The sequence below is a fragment of the Acanthopagrus latus genome, chromosome 15, assembly GCF_904848185.1.
Source record: "Acanthopagrus latus isolate v.2019 chromosome 15, fAcaLat1.1, whole genome shotgun sequence".
NCBI lineage: Eukaryota > Metazoa > Chordata > Actinopteri > Spariformes > Sparidae > Acanthopagrus > Acanthopagrus latus.
In genome coordinates this window covers 26642884-26664764 of record NC_051053.1, presented here as the reverse complement: position 1 = coordinate 26664764, position 21881 = coordinate 26642884, and the positions used below count along the sequence as shown (strand labels likewise).

The following is a 21881-nucleotide window of genomic DNA, read 5'->3' as shown; positions in this document are numbered from 1 at the left end:
CACAAAGCCTGTGATTTTTCCTGAAGTGACAGTGACTCATTTGTCCCAAATCTCCTTTCACTACTCAGAATAAGCTGTTTTATAAGAACGGATAAGAATGAATAACTGACACCTGGACACATTCATACTCAGTGGACATAAAGCTGCTATTTTTTTTTATTTTATTTATTTATTTTTTTATCAATACTGCCATCAGTCGATGATTTGACTGAGTTTTGTCAAACGGATTAACCAGCAAAATATTTCTTTGAGAGGGAGATGAAACGCAGCAGTTCTTGGTGTGATCAACACTTCTAAAGACTGACAGACGATGGGAGGGAAATACTTGACACTTTCATCAAACATCTCTGTCCATGAAAGCAGTTCTGCTTTGTTTGGGAGTTCACTCGAGGGCGGAAACGATTTAACATCCCCATGCATGATCATCTGTTAGCTGATATTCTGATGAAGGTTCCTCTCCCACTTCATATGCATAACTTCTTGGCTTGTGTGCTTTACTTTGTAATTAATAATTAGTGAGTGTAACCACTGTTGGAAAAAAAAAAATTAAAAACAGGTCTTCTTCTCAGAGAGATATTTTTCATTCCTTTAAATCAGTGTGAGCTGTGGAGTTTAACTAAAGCCAGCAGTTGAAACGAGCACCTGTCAGGAGCGATATCTGAGGAGCTGGGTGGACTTTTGCTTTGATAATCATTGTTTTTATCATGATTTAGACATCTATCTCTCAGGCTCAAGGGGATATATATATGTCAGAGTCCCTAATCATCACTGCGGGGTTATAATCCTCTAAAAATTGGCCATGTCCTGTCATAATCCCCTGCTCTACCCTCAGGTTGTGTTTTGATTAAATCGAAATTCTACCATAACACCTGGAGGTAACGAGGCTTCATATACGCACATGATATGAATTTAACATGCTGAACATGTTTCATATATTTTTATGATTGATTACAACAATCTAACAGGTACTAGCTGATATCTCACTGCAACATAAAACTACCACAAACTGTCTGATAGATCAAAACATTGAAATTGTCTCAGAAGTTTCCAGAAGATAAATGACAGTTTCCAGGAAGATGCCCTGATATCTTCCAGGAACTGTGCTTATTTTAATCTATTCAGGAACGTGTATTCCAAAAACATTTCCAAATTTAAACCCACTCACTTTTTTTTTTCAATTCTCTGACAGGAACAGTGTTTACTCGGTAAAACATTGCAGCATCTGTTTTGTCTTGCCAGCGTTTGCTTTGCCATTTCCTGTGTTCCATGTGGACCACTTCTTCCTCTCTAAAAAATAATTGGCTTGCAGTGTGTGAGATGCTGCTTACAAGTGCTCCATATAAGCAGCTTCTTCTAATGTTGAAGCTTTGAATTCAGCTGGTTGTGCACTCGAGTGCTTCAGGTCAGAGATAATGACAAAAATAGATCCTGTGGCTTGTTTCTGTGTTCTTTCTTGGGCTTTTGTTTTATCCACAAACAGAAGGGCAGAGAGCTGCTTTGTGCTGCAGGTCCACAACAATGTCTGGATCATTAAATCACTGTATTAATGGATTGATTGAAACATGTGATGAGTGCTGATTATTTTATCATCTTTCAGCACAGTGAAAGTTGAACTGAATCACAGCAAAAACACTGTAAATGTCAATTATTCGGTATTTATAGATACAAAGTTTGCCCAACTTTCCCGTGAAGGCATGAGTTTGTCTTATCAGTGCAGTTTTCCCACCTTCAAACACTTCTAATCTCATATCAGCTGTCTTTACAGTTGGTTCACTAACAGCACTGATGTTTCCGCTCAGTGATAGTACATCAGTCCATCGGTGAAATCTCAGTTTTACATGTATAAGAATTTAAATCCCACCATCGACATTTGGGAGATGAAGAGGCAGCTGTAATTTTTTTTTTTTTTTTTTTTTTTTTCCAGAAGGTTTTATGACTTAAAATTCCTTTGTGGAGTATTATCCTTACCAAATGCCTTCCGAGCCGTGCCCTCTAACAGGATCAGCAGCGTGCAAGTGACACTTTCACAGCGAGAAAATGTTTCCGAAGGGACCCAAAATAATCCAAACAGAAGCCAAAGGGGGGTAGTTTAATTATCTGATTACCCTGACGGACTTTCCTGCCGCTTAATTTTATCCAAAGGTCAAAGCTTTCATGAGGCCATTGTTTTTCAGCACAAACTGCACGCTCTCCTGCATAAATCCTCCTCTGGCATTTGGGTGTTTTTTTTTTTTTTGGGGGTATACTTTCTGAAAGCAGGAAGTGATAAAGCTGCCACCCCAGTTGAACCTTATTCAGGCACGTCCACTGTCTCCATTGTTTCCACTGCTAAAGGCCAAAAGTGAATATAAAGCAGAAAACAAGTAAAACAGGTTGCACGACACTCAGCACTACAAATTATAACAGGAGGCGGTCAGAGAATATGCAGTTTAAGAGTTATAGTAAACATACTGTATCTGTGTGGGTCATATGAGTTTTTGTCAGGTGGAAGACGAACTGTTCCGAACGCTCCTCATCAGTTTTTCAAACCTGCATGACTAACTACATGTGATTGCTGAACATGTCGTTCCGAAACTGTGGCCATTAATCTGCTGCTGTAACGACCCCAGCTCCTCTGGTTCCTGATTTCCACCAGCATTTTACAGCTTGGCTGCAGGATTTTCTTCCCCAGTCCCCTTCTGCCACAAAGAAAGAGGGTGAGGTTGATCAGGTGATGTTTGGCAAAAATGTCTGTCTTGTTGACAATATTCAGAGTCATCAAAATGTGTCAGATGAGGCTGACGGGAAAGATCTTTGGAGGTTAGTTGAGTTTTTTTCACAGTGCTTGTTGTTAGCTGTGTAGTCATCCTTCTATTAGCGTAGTTTTAAGATGGCGAGGTAACTTATGTCAATCCAAACCAATATGCAGAGTTTCTTTTCTTTTTTTCTGTCATCCCACATGTGTCTTCCCATCACTCTCCTGCAACCTGCCAGTGCTTTTCTGCCAGAGAATGTCTGAAAAAAGTTGGTAATGTCACAAAATGTGTTTCAAAGACAATCAATACAGTCAAAACAAATTAAAGTTATTTACTAAGGATTAGAAAGTAAATAATGTGAAATGTTATCTCGATGTGATTACGGCCCAGTGGAAGATGCCACAGTCACTTTTCTGTTGCATGAATAAGCTTTGAAACATGGAGACGTGCATCTCATTATCCCATCCCTCATGTTTTACGTGTATGGATGTCTATGCATACTGTACCTGATGCTAATGCTGAGTGGGGAGAGTTGGAGTAAAAAAAATAAAAAACTCGTTGCTTGTCGCCAGCAGAGATAACAGCTAATTTAATCGATCTAAGTACCTCAGCACCCCCCTTTTAACATTCAGATGCAATGAAGAGATAGTTTGCGGGTGCCACCGTCGACAGAATGAACAAACCGTCTAATCAAAGTGACTTAGAGGGAGGGAATTATTGAGCACAGAGATAAGTGGTCTAAGTGATAAAGTGTTAATATTCATAAGGAGAGAAAGTCAGAAAAAAAGGGAAAGGAATGAGGAGAGGGGGCAGGATGAAGAAGAGATAAGGATTTGGATTTTAGCGTTATCTCACCGTTAATTGTATTTCCAGCCGATATCAAGATCGCTGCATAAGACACGAGGAACGTATTTATAGAGTGTGACATGGTAGTCGTCTACAGTATACAGTATGAGAGGTACTTAGGTGACTCCTACTGAACTAGAGAGACAAGCTGAAGTGTGCAGGGAGGACTTTATTAAGCAGACAGAAAATCCACTTGATCATGGTGCTCTCTGAGTCCGTCCGCAGTCTATTCTAGTCATTTTCTGTTTCTTGCCGTCGTCTCTGTTGTTCTTGCCGTGTCACACAGCTGTTATCATGGTAACACGGTTGGCTAGAAAAGAGGTTTGTGTTCATTGTGAAATAAATAGCCCAAGTTCCTAAATCTGCTTCCTCATGGAGGACGGCGGGTACAGTCAGCTTTGATAAATTCCACTGGCGACCTGAGCTTCTGTTACCTCGTGTCATTCACAAAGAGCTGAGGACGTTGCAGTCGCCTGTGACAGCTGACATCGCTCGCATCAAATAGAAGCTGTGTATTCGGCCATTTCTGGTGGAAACACTGAGCAAAGATTGTAGAATATGGATAATACTACAGTAGTTACAACATTTGAGTGGTTGATAATGACTTTCTGATCATTTATTTCCATTTTATCCTCTTGAATCGTAGATCATATTGTAGAACTATAATTTAGGCAAACAGTAAACAGCGTAGTTGGATGAATCAAAGACTAGTTGATTAATCTTCTCTATAGTAACCTACACATGTACACAGAACAGAGAAAAGCAGGTCTTTGTTGTTAAAGTCTGGAGCTTTGTATACTGAACCACATTTTCGAAATGGAAATCTCCTTCAGTTTAACTAGAATAGGGAATATGTGAAGGAGAGGCAGATGGACAGAAGATAGAACAGGGAACTGGGGTAAAATATGAGGGTTAAAGAATGGAATAAAGTATCAGGGAACACATCAGGGAATGTATTTTTGTTTTAATTCTGGGATCAGCGGCTGGGTGGAGCTGTAAATTATTGAGTGACTTCCTGTGGCTGTTGAAAGGGTTGCGAGGTGGAGGTGAGGACTCACAGGACTCATGGTGAGACGGAGGAAAGGGCACACATTTGGAAACACCGTGACATGTATGCAACATTCAGGGATGTGCCATGTTTTATTCAAATACAAGAGCGGCTCAGCGGTCAGTTGTGCCTGACAGCTGGAAACAGCCAGAAGAGAAAAGAGGAAGAAAATGTTGGAGATGACTGTGAACACGGAGAAACATTAACGTCATGAGGTTTTCTCTTACATTCGTGCTAAAACAGGAGTCCTGCCTACACTTTAACAGAACTCAGGGAACTTGGACCAAGTCTCAAATTGCTGCAAATGGAACATCTTCTTCTTCAGAAAGTTATTTAAGTTATTATACCTCCACAGAGGCCATTTACAGAAATTAAACTGTAATTATATTGGCTCACAATTAGACCACAACAAAAGAACCTGAGTCCTCGCAAAGTCCTGGAAAAAATTTTTTTTTTTTAAAAATGTCCCTGTTCATGTTCAATCTGTAGTTACTTTCTGAAAGTTTTTGTCTCTATCTGTGTTTCCAGAATGTGTATTTGTTCATGTAGGCGTATGTAATGTGTAGCCGTTCTTTGAGGGATCAATAAAGAAGAATTCAATCCAAACTAAGAGAAAGAAAAGTCCATCTACACTTTGAGAGTACTAGTTTTAAGAGTTTGAAGACACCCTCATCCACTGAATCCAAATGATCACCAACAAAAACAAAAGGGATTGGATTGTTCAAACGGAGAGATTTCACATGGTGGTTCACTGGTGTGTACATTATGCGCTGCCAGACATCTTCCTCTGGTCTCCACACAGTTGTTTTCTGTCCTTATTCTCCCTTTTGGTTTACATGCAGTTGTGAAGTAGTGTGCCAATGGAATGGGGAAGGACTGAGGGCTGGAAAAAAAAAAGAAAAACAGGATGGGTGTTCTGTAGAGCATGTCCAGAGGCTGGATGTCCAAAAAAACAAAAAAAAACTTGCTTCCACCAAGACATCTTAATTCCTAAATTGATTGCATCCTAGAAGTCAGAATAATCTGTTATGCTTGCTGGCCGGCGGAGCCATCGCATTGAGCCGTCCACTCTGCCAATTAACTTGTCTTGTCGGGGCACGCTGGCTTAAGGGTCGAGGCGCTGACCAGAAACTGCAATGTCCACGCTTCATGTCCGAGCAGGGACCTTTCCAAAGTCACTTGCCTTCACCCTGTCTTCTTGTTTCGTCTCATCTCTCTGCTGCAGGCTATATGATAAAGGAATACTGTTCTCCAGAGATCCGAATTATTTATTTATTTATTCATTCATTCATTCATTCATTCATTCATTCATTCATTCATATTTTATTGAAATGTACCAAGAATTATCACTCATGAGTAAATAGCAGGCAAATATTTTTCCATATTTTACAGTTGGATTGTGCTGCTTACCACACACACACACACCCATACACACTTGGTTATGTACATATACAAGAACTCCCAAGAAAGACCACTCTCTTTTTTTATACAAGACATACGCACATACTAACACCTGCATAACATCAGTTCACACCTTGCTTATCTCTCATAAACTGTCAGGCTGCGACGCGGCGCCCCAGATGCATTTCAGTCACCCTGTCTGGGAACGGCTTCCCTTGATACCCAGCAAAGCTAGATTTTCATTTCAATTTTCTGTCCCATCAAAAAAAGAGAGAGACATGATTGGAAACACATACGGGTGAGAGATATGTAATGTCATTAAAGTAGAAAAGTAATCATCCCAGGCTTCCTTTGAAGTCTGGGCTGTCAATTGTATTTGGTCGTCTGCGGGTCTGATTAAACAAACCTCCGAGCAGCAAGTTGCTGTTTAAGCCTAACAGACATATTGGATTACATTAGGATTTGATACATCAAACGATATGATTTCATTGAGTATCCAGAGTAACAAACAGTTTTCTTCTTCATCAAACTGTCTGAAAACCTAATTACAGCAAACACAATGAAACAATATCTGTTACAGCTGCTCCTGCCGGTTGCACATGAGGCTCCGTGTTTTTGTTTTTCATTCATTTCATTTTCATTGCACACAAAACTTGGTGAGGAATTCTCTGAGCGTGCGAATGAATTTACCGATGACACGGCCTTTGTAAATCAAAAATCCTGTCTGCACTTAGTAAGATTTTAAGAAGCAGCCCTCCGAGCATGATCTGTGACATCACCAACAGTATGGAAGCCAATCGTGGCCCAATAATCAGCATACACAAGTGTTTTCATATATTCTGGATTTCTTGATGAGAGAAGGTTCCATTTTCAGTTTCTGTGTTGTCACAATGTGCAAATGGTCTTGTTAGGTTTAGGGACAAAAACTTTTGCTGTGGCTTTAAAAAACTTGTTCTCATTAAAGTTTTCCTGTGGTTTTGCACTTAACACAATGTTAAAGTGCAGTCTTGAACTAAAGATGTGTGACGAATAAAATAACGAGGTGATTTGCAGTGTCTAACATCCAAAGAAATACTGAAGATACAGAAGAACTGCTTCTCTCTCCTTGGCAGGGTGGCCATTTAGACCAATTCAGTACAGTGCAGCCACACAGCAGCGCCTGGCTCAATGCTCTATTAAAAGAAAATACGCCACAGAATATGATGGAGTTCTGTTGACATGTCAATACGGTACGTAGCCAACAACACGTACGAATGTGAACGTATCAGGAAGGAGTTGGTGCCATTTTAATGTTGTAATTATACAACGTTGGATGCATATTAGATCATTCTTATGTCTGGTTAATGCATGTGAGGAGAGGATTGTGTAAACACAGTTCCACTCTTGAAACATTTAATTACTCTTTAGGATAATCTGAAGATCGTAGATAAGAATAAACAAACATTATGCAAAAATGTTGAAGCTTCTAAATTAAGATTGGGATGCATGAACCATTTTAATTTAAAAGATACGTGGCTGCCTTTGTGGTTTTAACTTTGTGGATTCCTCACTCAGCAGACTGTTGTGAAGTCAGACTCCAACCGTGACAGAAACAACACTTTTCCGCGGATATTTCCTGTTATTTGTCGACCAGTTTACCGGGAGCGTATCGGCCTCGAAAATGAATTTCATGCTGAGAAAATGGCCCACAATGTGAAGATCATTGAAGGAACCTGTCACAGTCTGACCAATACACTATAGCATATTTTCTTTTAATAGAGCATTGAGCCAGAAGCTGCTGTGTGGCTGCACTGTACTGAATTGGTTTAAATGGCCACCCTGCCAAGGAGAGAGAAGCGGTTGTTTGTATCGCCCAGTATTTCTGTTGATGTCTTGACACTGCAAATCACCTCATTATTTTATTTGTCACACATCTTTAGTATCTGAGAGGGGAATCAGCAGACACAATGCATTCTTCTTGTCTTGCATCAACAGAGAAAGAGAAACAAAAAAAAAAAAAAAAAAAAACACATTCCAGACAAGAACATTTCACAAATCTATCTTCATTTGCCATTTTTTTTGGTTCTCGGTTGTGGAAAAAACTGTGAACAAGAGGACTGTACATGACATGTGACGGGGACACAGCGTCCAGACGATGACTTCTGTCAGTTCTTCTTGTTCCAAGACTTCCAGAAAATATCTAATATAAATATTGTGAGAAGTTTTAACCAGTGTAGAAGTTTTATCACACATTTCATCAAACTTTAAACAATGCTTTGCAAGTTAGAGATTGTAGCATGCATAATTTGCAGCCTAAAGAAAGTTCAAATCCAGCATTTGCAGGAGAAATCCCTGAGGCGCCCTTTAGCAAAGCACTTGTAACCTCAACTGGAGCTGCCGCAGTGCCGCTGTGCAGTTTCAAAGTGTGAATGTTACTGTGTAATGTCCCGAGAAAGAGAGCAAGGCTAAAACAAAAAAGGAAAAGAAAAATCCACATGTGGGCTCTTGTTCCTGTTGCCTACATCTTAAAAATATATTTCAGATTCAGTTTGAATATTATATATTTTTTTAGAGAAACAATCTGGACATATTAGATGTATTAGTCATGGACGCAACTTCAGCTAGAAGATTACCTTAACATTTCCTGAAAGTGAGTGACGGACCTCTGCCAAGTAGGTTATGTTTTTTCATGCGTGTCCACGTCTTTGTTGGTTGATTTGTCATCAGGATAATACTGAACATGGTCTACGACAGTGTGACGGAGGATGGGGCTCAGCCAAGAAGGAATAACACATTGAAAAATGTGGCATGTTCAGGTGACTCAGATCTGAATGAATACAGTTGCAGGTAAAGGGGACTGTGGGGTCCTTGGCAGAGGTATGCACTCTTCTGAATGCCACTGTAGTTTACGTGGTATATGATTGGTGATGGTTGGTGATATTTCATGATTGTGATCTGAACCAGTAGTAACATTCTGAACCATTTTGTGCACATCAACACTAAAAGTGGGTCAAAATATCACTAAATTAAAATGTTATTAAGTTTACATCACAGGATAAAAAATGTTGTGTTCTACCACAGTCATGGATAACTTCTGAGCTGCTCCAATAGGATCTGCTCTTTCCCTCCACATATTGTGATGCATATGTATGTGTGTCTGTGTGCACCAGCACCTTTTCACACTTCCATTTGCAGGAATTCATCATCCTCCAGGCAGCATGTTTATATTTATCCCATGCCCCGCGTTGCTTTGTGCAACGGTGAGAGATTCACACATATGCGTGCTCACTCACATGCATGCATGCTGTCTCTTCCTATTTTCTTTTAATTAATGACTATGGTGCTAATTAGAATGCATGCAACTCTTCAATACCCTCCGACTGTCTCTCATCCATTCTCAGCTTCTCTCCTCGGAGCTTTCTCAAGCACATTCTGAAGTGTTTTGATCTCAGCTGGAAACACGCAGGCTAAAGAAAAGGAGCATTTTTTTTGGAGGATACAGCTGTATATACTGCACAGTGCGAGACATGATAAAGGAGGATATTACAGCAGTTTCCATGTCACCCACGGCCACACAACAAGAGCAGTATGTCCTCCCATTTGTGCATAATTGAATTGTGATCCCTGTTGCCTTGAAGTATTTCGTGTTGCCACAGTTCAGTTTAGCCGTGTGCTCCTCTCTGCCACAGTCCCCCCTAATGAGCACGACACACAGACAATGTCACCACGTTAAGCCTTCGTTCTTTTAATTATCTTCTTCTCCTCCACTTGGTGTTACAAAGGTCTCCCCCTGTCGAAGTTTAGTCAGCTTAGGTCACAGTGTCACGGGGAGCTGTTAACTGACTACACATTTAGCACAGAGAAGGGTCCGTGTGTGACCCGCCGGATTTTGATGCTGAATTAAAGCATCTGAAAAGAAACCTGAAGACTGACAACATTTAAACCACTTTCACAGGAGTTTTGACTCCGATCGTGTCTTTAGAACAAGACGGCTGTTTGTTTGCGTGTGTTTTGTTCTCCTGCTCCCACACAGCACATATTTGGCATCAGACGTGGAAACAGTAAAAGCTGAGAACAACAAACCTGAAGGACAGCCAGCAGTACGGATGCCGTTAGAAATGATGACACTGTGGAGGCTTCTGTACAGCAGCGAGGTGATACGGTGAATCTGATGAATGTGACTAAAAGAAGCTGAGATACATTCAGTAAGCGCGTCGTGCAGTTGTTTTTCTAAACCACACACTTGACAAAATGAAAATGGGCTCTCAGGTTACTCAACTGAAAACGATGTTGAAAGTTGGCTTTGAGATCCAATTTGCGTTCACATTGCATTTGAGTGACTCAGTTGTGTCAGGTTATCAATGAACACTCATTATTATTCACTTGTAGTGCTGCTCCAGCTGCAGAATGGTTGTAAACATACTCAAAGCTTTCCACAGCAGACATATGAACTGAGTGCAGAGGTGTTTATGTTAACTTTAGCGATAACGAATGTCTGTTGTGTAAAATTCAAGTTCCCTCATTTGCCCTGACAGAGACACAGTCAATGGAGGAAGAGAAGACATTTTGACATTTCATAAAAAAAAAACAAAGGAGGAACAAAATGTGTTCACAGATTCTCATTTTCAGTCATAGCACCGCGGTAAAACACGTGATGTACGCAGATCATTCGAGGAGCAGTTGATGCATCACTGCCCTTCCACTGTAATCAATGAAGCTGGCTACACCGCGTGTGAGAGCCATGCATAAGTGGTGTGCACGTGTCACATAGATCCACTCTGTAAGTGCAAAAATAGACCAGTCCTCCACTTGTATTCTTTATTTGTTGGTATACACAGCCTTTCATACAGAAAATGGGTGATGTACTGTCAATATTCTCTGAAATGCAATCAAGTTCGAGCCATGGTCAAACACACCATGACACGAGTAAGACCGCCCTCGGGAGATCAAGTTTTCCAACTGCTAGCTTTCATAGTTTTAGCAACCTCAGAGATGACCACATGATAACAATACACTGCAGGATACGCCTCCAACAAGAAACCGCCATCAGAAATCCACAAATAATGCTCAGAACAGCACCAAACTTAAGCAGCAGTACAAATAGAGTTGCAGCACATAGCTCGAAGCATCAAACCTCCGCTGGCTTAGCCGGATTGCTATTGTAAAGTGAACACAGCTCACCACTCTCCTGCAGCAGCTTCCTATTGTGGGGAAGCCCTGACAATTTGATTACGGAGCGCAGTAGATTTCTGCAGCTCAGGGATGAAAGTGTATGATTATTACTCCATGGAAATGCAATCAAAGTTCATATGTGCCTTGCTTACCAGTTTATAACAGTTATTATCCAGAGCTGACAGATAAAAGAACAAAACTGAGCATTTTTTAACTGTACACGGTAATCAACTTGTAAGGAAGCTGCTGCAAGAGAGTGGTGAGTTGTTTTAACTTTACAATAGCAATCCGGCTAAGCTAGCAGAGGTTTGATGCCTCAAACTATGTCCTGCGACCCTATTTGTCCTGTTAGTTAAGTTCAGTGCCGTTCTCAGCATTATTTGTGGCTTTTTGATGGCGGTTTCTTGCTGGAGGTGTCTGTATTGTCATCGTGTGGTCATTTCTAAGGTTGCTAAAACTACACAAGCTAGCGGTCTGCAAACTTGATCTATCGAGGGGGGGTCTTACTCGATGTCACGGTGTCTTAGACCATGGATTCAACTTACACCGGAACATCCCTTTAACTCAAGCTGGCTTGTGGTAAACTCCTTGCACGTAGAAACACCCATTGTCATAGTGTACTGTTCTTATTATTTTACAGGAAAAGAGGCAATACAGTATGTGTGTCAATGTCAGTCAGTTTGCAAATTGCAAATGCCACTGCCAATAAACAGAACATGTGTTTGCAAAGATGCACTTACTTTGTTTGTTTTACCATATATCTGGATCTGTCTCAGCACTGCAATTTATTTTAATGTGCTGCAGCTGTGAGCACATCCGTCATCCTCCTCCGTGCATTGCAATGTGGGACAATACTTTGAACCAAAACACACTCAAAAATCCAGCGTTTTGCATTATGCACACAGCAAGCTCTTCAGTTCAACGCTTCAATTTAAGTTGATAAGAAAAACTGTCACTTTTTGTTTATGTCACAGACTCTCGCACACATCTCACGACAAGCGTCCCTCTCAACGGCAAAATCACTGGCTCACACAGTCATTTGCCCCCCCCGCCCCGCCCACTGCAGCTCATTTAATAATTAAAATTCACTCACCGTAGATAAAAGACAAAAAGAAGGCAGCGTTTGTCATTCTGCATGGAGTTAAATCTATGATATGTCACACTACATTTGTCGGGAAGCTCGATGGCTATGCAAAGCTTTTGGTGTTTCGTCTGCGTGGACGTAGATGTTATCTCAGCTGGGTGCTTCCAAAAGCAGGGCCCGCTAGAATAAGTATACTTGCTCTGCTGTCAACGTGTCAGAGCAGATAGAGATTAATTCCAGGAGTGTCAATGAAACAAAGCCACAGGGGTAAACAGGGGAGGAATTTGGATGCGGGCTGGGTGGAAGAGAAACAAAAAACAAAAACTGAGACTTAGTGAAACAGAATAGTTGAAAAAGTGACCAAATGATAGATTGAATAGACATGGTCTGATCTGGAGAGGCAGCACAAACTACCTCTGCTGCTGAAGTTTCTGTTCTATTTGCATGTATGAGACTTGCATTTTCCTCAAGAGGAACTCAGCAGCGAGCAAGGTACAACTGGCCGGAGGCAAAGATTGATATCGACACCGAGCGAGGCATCCAATTAGGCCTCACACCGCATACTGGCATTTAAGCCTCCATGCTGTATCTGTGCTCCGCAAGACATGCTTACACTCAAATATGTTGATAAGGATATATTTATTGAGCTGAAATTAATTAAAAACACATCCTCGTAATGCAAAGCCTTTTTTCCTAGGGCATTAGCTGAAGAACAGCCTGAACACATTTCAGAATTCATTAGCTGCTTAATGATCATTGCCTCTCAAATGGCGCTCTCACAAATGTGCCAATCAAATTCAACAGTTTCTGTAAAGTTTGAGGACTATCCAAAAAGCCATTGAATGAGTCTTAGATTAATTGAGCACTCTTCATCAGGACTTCTTTCTCTCGCTGGCTCGTAGGGGTTAAGAGCACCGAGGAAGGAACAAAAAAATAAAATCACAGCAGATTTATGTCGCTGGCAAGTTCTGCTCACACAGCTCTCACTGCTTACTTTTTTATGGGGGAAAGTTGTACATTTTGATTCATCCTCGGATGTGTTCTGTGAAGATTTCATTTTAACCTGAAGCTCATTTAGCTTCACACAGAGAAAGGTCACGGGGTCTCACTTAATGGGGATTGGAAGTTCCTTTTTTCTGCTGCAGCCCCAATTTGGGATTTTTGCTGAAAGGACAGATGTCCTCTTCAAGAAAAGGATTTTGTAAAGATCACCCCACGATTCATGTTTTCCTGTCAGCTTGCCTTACTTTGCACTTTCTTGCAGGAGGACTGAGCCTCACCTACATGTGTCTCTGAACATGTGGAGGACGTTTACTTCAGCTGTCTTTGGATTCATTCCCTCGCTTAATGTTTTAAATCTCTTCGTCTTGTTTCTCCACCAGGTGTCGAGAAGGCTACCAGGGAATCCGCTGTGACCAGTTTCTGCCCAAGACAGACTCCATCCTTTCTGACCCAAGTAAGATTCCACATTAGTTCAGTTTTTTTTTTTCTGTTTATTTTAACAGCTATCAGTGGACCATCAATCAAATCTGAACATGTGAAGGGAAACATGAGGGGAAACAAAGAGGGTCATATTTCTGAGTTCACTCTGATGAGGTTCAACTGGAACTGAACTCCGACTCTGCTGATGCACATTAATAAGGCACTGGAGAAAATGTTAAGTTTTCATACATCAGTGTTTGCTGTACTGAACGTTTCCAAGCTACCAAGTTCTCAACTCTGCAGCGCAGACATCCTAAAAGAGTAATTTATGATATTAGCTTGGTGGCAATTCCAGGAGAACTTAAAGCAAATATTTTCACACCTGACATTGTACTTTGCTGCAGATCTCCCTTGAAATATCTGTTTTATTTCTTTAGAAATGCAGCAAATGTTTGTTTCTTCTCTTACTGCATGTTAGAGAGGACATTACATTTTATTAGTGCTCCAAATGTCTCGTTTCTTTGTGCATGTTGCATCTACATGTCCAGTATGCATATCTCATATCAGTGGGTTTTAATGCAGATCCTCAGAGACCAGAGTTCTGCTCTTTTATTTAAATCATTTAGATGAATTCAGTTAAACTAATTGCATTCACCAGGTGAGACTCAGTCCCTGATTAAAACAGCAGGGATGTGGGTTTATTTCTGAAAACCAATGGATGTTACATGCGCTGATACACACAGTGAAACAGAACTGCTGCAGATTATTATCAGGTGATGTCATTTTGATTGATTATTTCTTGTGTGCAAATGAAAACAGTGAACATGAAGCAAGGAAGCTGAAATTATTGCATAATACTTAAAAAAAAAGTTTTCAAGTTCTCTTTAATGTTAAAGTTATGATTATGATTTCACAGCATTTCAGCTGTAGCTTTTTTTTCTCTTGTTTTTTATATTCTCCCCCTCCCCTTTTTATTTTATAATTTCTCCTCATGTTACCTTTTTGTTTCCTCTTTTATCCCCTGCTACCTCAAATACCCTACTCATTCTAATGTCACCTATCTCATTGTCATTTAGCTGAGGGAGGAACGCAAATTATCCTCAATGCTCGCTATCTATGCTGTATTAATTTCTCATTTCCTCTCAGCTCATTGCGAAACAATATGCAACCTTGTCACCGGGGCACTAACAAGGAGCATGCTGCAATATAACTATTTCCTGTAAAAGGACTTTTTGGTTTTTACCTCATAATTGTCCAGCATCAAAAATCCCCCTCTGTGGTAACATGATGAAATCCAACTCACTGATTATTAATGAAATAAATGAAATGCAAAGCTTGATTGTGAGGAATAAATGTGCCATAAATGAGACATGTAAATTAAAAGTGGCAAATGCAACAACACCGTTATCATTTGCTCTTTGTTAATATCCTTTACTTTCCAGATCATTAATTAAGTCTTGGTAATGAGGTTTTTAATTCCAAGCAAGTATTAGGGTAATTGTCCTTGTTAGAACAACATTTGTGTTCACTGAAGTGACACCCTTCGCTTTGTTTGTACACCAAACCTGCTGACCCGAACGTATTGGTGGCTAAGAACCGTTACCACTATCATCACTCTAACAATTTGTCAAATGTCATATGAAATAGTTGTTAATTGCGTTGCTTTTATATCTGTTGAACATGTTTAAGAGCTCCTATATCTTCTCTGTGGAATTTTAATTCCTTCAGAGCTTTGACCTGCTGAGTCAACATAAGCCAGAAGTGTTATCAGCTCAACATTTAATCAACTGCCAGCGTTATTGTTGACAGGGTACAAATCTGCAAACCACTGATAAGGAGACACTTAGGCATCTTTTTTTTATATCTTTAGGTTAAAATTTCCATGCTGAAAATAACTGTTTTCTGTCACCGAACATGGATTGGAATTGTCCTAAAATCTCGTCAAAAATCCAGTGTTCAGTTCAGTTTCAAATGTTGAAACTCAGTCCTGAGCTGCAGACGCATGCCTGTGACTGTACTGCTGTCCTCCCCAGATCATGTTGTGAACGTCTGGCCATTAACATGTAATTTCAACATGATATGACAGATAATGTTGAAATGTCAATATTGACACTTGATGTGCAGAATTGTTAACTGCTAACATTTTATTCTGCTGACGGGGCTGATTTTGTTTGCATCTGATCCCACTCAGAGTTTTAACAAGCATTAAGAAGAGTAAAAACAATCAAATCTGCTTTTAGAAAATTAATCTGTGGCAAAGCTTTCTTTTGATAGTTTCCCAGTGTATGACTTTTTTATGGATACCGTCAATTCCAAAGAAAGAATACTGAACATCACTGTAAATTTAGAGGAATGTTCCTTTAACAGATGGGTACCAAAACAGTTGATAAACACAACATGACAAAGTAAATCCAGCTCTTTCTACTAACCCATGAAATTATGGCCTGTGAAATGATTATTGTGTGTCCAATATGCGTTTCAGCTGTATTGTAGAGTTGTGATTGTAAAAAGATGCATGTGCAAATCAGCATCTCTGTGATTTTGGCTCATTTGTTTTCTGTTGACAGACGACGGAATGAGTATGAAATTTGAACAGCAGTCAAAGTTTCCTCTAAGACTGGCTATGATTATGTTTTTACACTGATGACAGAGCAGCTCAGGAGCAACAAAAGGTTGTGATCTAACTGTACAGCCACAAAGGATCTGCTCTTTGATTTAAATGAGCTGCCAATGTGTATTTATGCTTATAACACATGCAGAAAGTAGACTTCACTTCTGAAACATCTGTGTTAGGCGGAGCCTTGACATCATATCTGGGGGGGGATGTCAGTGAATTAGATTCAGATACAGGCTTTGCTTATCTCTTGCCCCGCATGAAACACGGAGGTGGGGAGGTAATTCCTAAATCACTCCAGGTCTCTTCCTAGTCCCAAGCAAATCCTCCTTGTGTTTTATAAATTGAGGCTCAAGGATCTGCTTGGAACACCTTAAAGGGCTGAAGAGAATTGAGGTTTGTCAACAAGAAACAAAGTTGTTCTCTCGCAAACCAATCTCAAGCATAACTTCAAATTGGTTTTCTCGCCTAAATGACATACTTATTATTAATCTAATAATCCTTGACTCTTTCAGGTGAATTTCCATATAAATTGTCTTGAAGTTACCAAGGCATCACAGAGGAATGAGGGGGGAGGGGGAGTAAAGGGGTAAAATAGACAATAAAGTCACTTTTTGGCTTTCGGCTGAACCCTTGAATCCTTTCTGTTTGTATCAGCTTTAGCTCACACCACTTTCCTCCCTTTCAGTTCTGATCTCATTCATCTATTCTCTGCCACTTTCTCCAACTCTCCACCAAATCTCTATCCTCAATTCATTTCCCGATGGTCGGGATTGATCAGCCTCCTTATAGGTCATTCTTCTCACTGGCTTCGATCCCTCTCTCTGCCCCCCCTCTTTATTTCTGACAGGTCCTTGTGTCTGTTCTCTACTACACATACAATGACATATAGCCTATGGATTTTTTTTTTTTCTTTAGTAACACCATCTTTGTCTTTCTTCCTTTTCTTCCCATTTTACTTCTTCCTGCTTCAAAAAGTTGGTAAGTGCAAAATTGGAAAAGAAGAGTGGCAGATTGTGACCACCCTCTTCTTTCCTCACCCCTCAGATAATCTTGTCACAGCATCACTCTTTGACTCCTTTGCTCGCAGCTCATCAAATCCTAATTTCCCGGGTTACCTTTGTGTCTCGTGTTCGAGCTTGCCTCAGTGTTGACATCCTTGTTCCCTCTTCCAAATTTCCCTACTGACGGCCCCCTTTCGCCCCCATCTGTCTCTTGCTAACCTCCTCCGTGCCATCCTTTCCTCGACACGCATCTTGTCCAAGCGTCAGACCTCATCCCTTCTCCCAAGCCTACAGTTCTCTGTCCAACTCATCTCCTAACACTAAGTGGCACAGGCCTCAGATGGACCGAGGCTTGAATTGTGCCAGCTAAAAAGGTTCACCAGCAGGGCAGACAAATGATGCCAAGGACCTCTGGCACACTGCAGTCTCGACGGAAGGGAAGGACGCAAAGGGCACAAGCGAGGAGGAGAGATGCTGGATGAAAGTGGAGGCATCTTCTGGGTTAGGCTATCACACTGTCTCAGGGTCTCAGAGGACGAAGGGAGAGTCATGACTCCAGCAGCTTTACAAACTCACTGAGTTACAAGACAAGACAGACAGAGAGAGAGAGACACGCTTGTCTTCTAAACATAACAAGCAGCACTGCAGTTTGAATTATTTAGAACATGGTTTGGAAAGAAAGGGTATTTGAAACCACACTATGGTACTAAATAAAAAGCTCCAAGATCAATAATGAAACCAGAGACATGAATGACTGCCAGACAGGGTTACTGCATGTAAAACATTTAACAGACAAATTCAAAAGGGAGGAAGGAAAATTCTATGAAATAAGGCAGCAACTAGTGGAAGCTGTCTATCACACGTTCTGAGAGGAAAAGCTTTCCGATGTCTCCACAACCCGAAGATGTGCAGCTCACAATGATCGACAAGTTCCCAATCCCAACTCGTCAAATGAGGCAGCCTGCTCAGCGGTCTAACGCTCCAAACTCTGATGCTCTACCTGCCCCTCTAGTGTCTACTTCATATGGTGAAGGAAAATATGGTACGGGGTAAAATAAATACATTCATCCAACCCCCCACCAATCCATGATTCTTTCTTTTCTCACTCTTTATACTGCTGTGCTAGACAGGCGCTCCAATAACAGATGCTAGGGGGTTAATTAAAACTTCAAACGTGACAAAAAAAAAAAAAAATACCAATACAATACTGGATGTAATGACTTGAGGCCAGTTACAGCATCAAGGTGATTCATGGAGATTCTTGATGGACATTTACTGGTAGCTTTCTTGCTTAAGTAACCAGTAAATGTTGTTAATGAAGCTTCCGTTAGGTCGTTAGCTCGCAGCTTGAGGTCCTTTTTGCTGACACGGACCCAAGGGGAGAGGTGCCAAACCCAAGCTAGAAAACCACCTCAGTACGGCGTTCCTTCTCAACAAACCAGCCTCTTTTTTTCAGGGAGGCTGTGTTGTGCCATCCTGGTCCAGCTGTGTTCGCAGGGAGCTGGTAATAATCCATCCCTAACTTTCCTTTACCTACAGTAACAACACTCTACCATCATTTTCACCATCTGTACTGTAAAAAGCAAGTCACTTAGAAACGTGTTCTTTGTATTGTTCATCCAAAAGCTTTATTTTAGATTCTAGTGCCAGAAACATCAAATATGTCGGGCTAAAATTGGGGAAAACTGTATAAAATGACATTTTAAGTCACATTCAGTGGACAAAGAAGGAAAACTAATTATTTATATAAAAAATAAATAAAAATGTATTTCAGACTAATATAGACAAAACATTTATTGATTTACAGCCACCTCACACAATGGTTTTAACAGTATAACAGACCCAGGCTGCTCTTACAAGGTGCAACAAAAAATGAAATCCTGAAGGAGCAACGACCTTTTCAACTTTTTGTTTTGAATACAGCATGAGAAGGATCTCACAGGTTGAATGATTCAAGGCAAAGAAGCTGGACAGGTGTAAGGTAGTGTTCTCATCCAGCAGCATCCTAAGGACAAACGAGAGGTTGCCAGTACATGGCTTTTTCAAGCTCCAAAGACACAAAGAACTTTCAACTTTAAGGTTGTTGTCAGGTAAACAACAAAGTTGACGGTCAAAACATTTGAATCAAGAAAAGGTTTTAGGTGTTCAATGTGAAACAGGAAACAGGCTGTGATGTAGCTCAGAACTAACCAGGTCGAAAACAAAAGCTTTAAAACTCTCACATGTAAAAGCTAACTTCAGACCAGAACACAGTATCTCGGGCCTTGCACATGACTCATACATTTAGTTGTCAAAATGCTAACAGAGCTCCACACACACAGTTCGTCACCCAACTCACTTGATGGGGTGTGTTTGAGATCAAAGATTTGTTTAGGTTTCCTCTTAGTCTGTCAGAGAGTAACAAAGGCTTTTTGTTGTCATCCTTACATACAGTATGTCAGAGGAAGAAAGGCAGTTCAAGCTGCTTTTTATTGTCAAGACATCTTTTGTTGTTCAAACTGGGAGGTTGCTGATTGGCACTACCCATTCTCAGGAACCTTCACAGGGTAATACAGTATTCAGGAGCTAAATGTATTCTCTTTGAATAGCGTTCCCTCTCCTTTCTGCTCTACCTCAATCTCTTTCTTCACTACTTTTAGCATCGACACAGCCCTTCCGCAATCATTGTCTTGAACACATTGGAAAAAACATGCTTAAGCCCCCAGAATCAAAGGCCACAGTCTAGTTTTACAATGCTGCAAGGCAGAGTCTAGAATCAGCATATCCTCATCTACAGTACAGTACATACATCGTATCACACCCCGTAGACACACAGAGTGAGATTTAGAGATTTAAATCTGAAGACAAATTTAATTCACACTATCTTTATGAGATCTGATTTCATGCTTGGCAGGTTTGTGTGCAGCACAGATGATAACATTGCAGTAATCATGCAAGTCCAATTTCCCAGAGAATACAGCCCTAGACTTCAGGTTGTATGCTCATTTGGATCCCTGTGATATAAAGGTAGCATAAAATGTGTGATTGCTTTAAGCTTTATGTTTTTATCTCCCACCAACTGTTGTGGCAAATGCAATGCAAGTCACCTTGGGTTGTTACGACAGTGCTCTGCTAAGCATGTGATACACAACTGTAAAGACATTTTTTGCTTGAGCAATGCTCACAACAAAATATCAATCATATTACTACAGGTATAGGAAATCATTGGTGTTAGTACCCATAGTATGAATTAAGTGTCCTTGGGCAGACCAGTGAACATATATGAGCTCTATAGATGACCCTGAACCTTTAAACTATTTGGGAATCAAGCAGACACATAACTGTTGATGTATCAGTATATTGCTTTATCATTTAGCAAGTCATGGATGAATACAGGCTCAAATAGATTACAAGTTGCTGTTTGTTGGCAGCATTCAGACCTGAAAGACTCAAAATACATTTTTGTGCAATCTCCAAATACCTACAGCATTTTGAAATCTTACACAAAAGGATAATGATTGTTGATTTGAAATAACTTTTGTCCTGATTTTTAAACCCTTAGTACTAGACACTCGTTCAGCTTCCACAAGTCATACTGGCACATTTCCATAAGTGCACGTTTGTAGTTGTGTGTGTGTGTGTGTGCAGAAATGTGTGCTGGTTCTGTGCTCTACATTTTTGCATTTGTATTTCTGCACGGTTCTGTCTCCATGCTGACGTTCCCACACAGTGTTGGGAAGAGAGAAGCAGCGTCTCAGGAGGCATCTTGTTGAATTCTCACCATCTGAAAGACGAGGAGGAAAAGGGCTGGCTTAACGCTCAGAAGTACTCGATGTCTCTAGCATCAGCTCTGGTTTCAGCCCTCCTTCTTATACTGACTTATTTTGGCAAGGCAAATCCAACCTACCAGGATATGGATAAAGAACTGTCAAGTCTTTGGCTTGACATCCTTACGATACCAAAGCCAGAGGGGTTCTGATCTAGTCTGGCTCTTCAGATGTGAAAGATGTGAGTTTCTTTAATGCCTAACAATCACCGGGGGCAGAGTGAAACCAGATCAAGATTTTGTTCGAAAATGTTAGAAATAATATCGCTTGCTTTGTGTGAAGCTCCAGCCGAAGAGGCACAGACTGCTTTGAGTTTAATTGGTGTGTGTCGGGGGTGAAGTAAATTGCAAGACTACCCATTAAAAACAACAAAAGAAGCCTCTATTTGACAGCAGGTCTCTTTGAAACCAGATGAAAAGAATCAGCCTCACACATTAATATTGTTATTCATCCCGTCCCTCAGTGGATGTTGTTGTCCAAGCTTTCATGTACAAAAAACAGTAAACAAAGGAGATACCGAATGTGTCGCTAACTTACAGGACATTTAAGGTGTTTTTCTGCTTTTAATATTCCAACTAAATGGGTTATACTTCATGATTTGTGTTTCAAGAATGAAACCTGATGTGTAAAATAATGAAACAGAAATTTCAAATATTCTAATCTGATCATGTGGTAAAGTTAAAGTTTACCTAACTTCACATTAGCATGGCACTGAAAAATGAATGCTTAAATTATTTATATATTGCATTATCTTGTCAGGTGGACCTGTT

At 40.5% G+C, this 21881-nt stretch overlaps 1 protein-coding gene across 1 annotated transcript in view; it reads left to right on the top strand.

The window, feature by feature from the left end:
• LOC119033828 (pro-neuregulin-3, membrane-bound isoform) overlaps positions 1-21881 on the top strand; it is a 318729-nt gene that overhangs the window by 245561 nt on the left and 51287 nt on the right. Inside the window, exon 3 of the mRNA XM_037124389.1 lies at positions 13648-13721. Within this exon, the coding sequence (XP_036980284.1) occupies positions 13648-13721 (74 nt within the window). The remainder of the gene's footprint in view (positions 1-13647; positions 13722-21881) is intronic.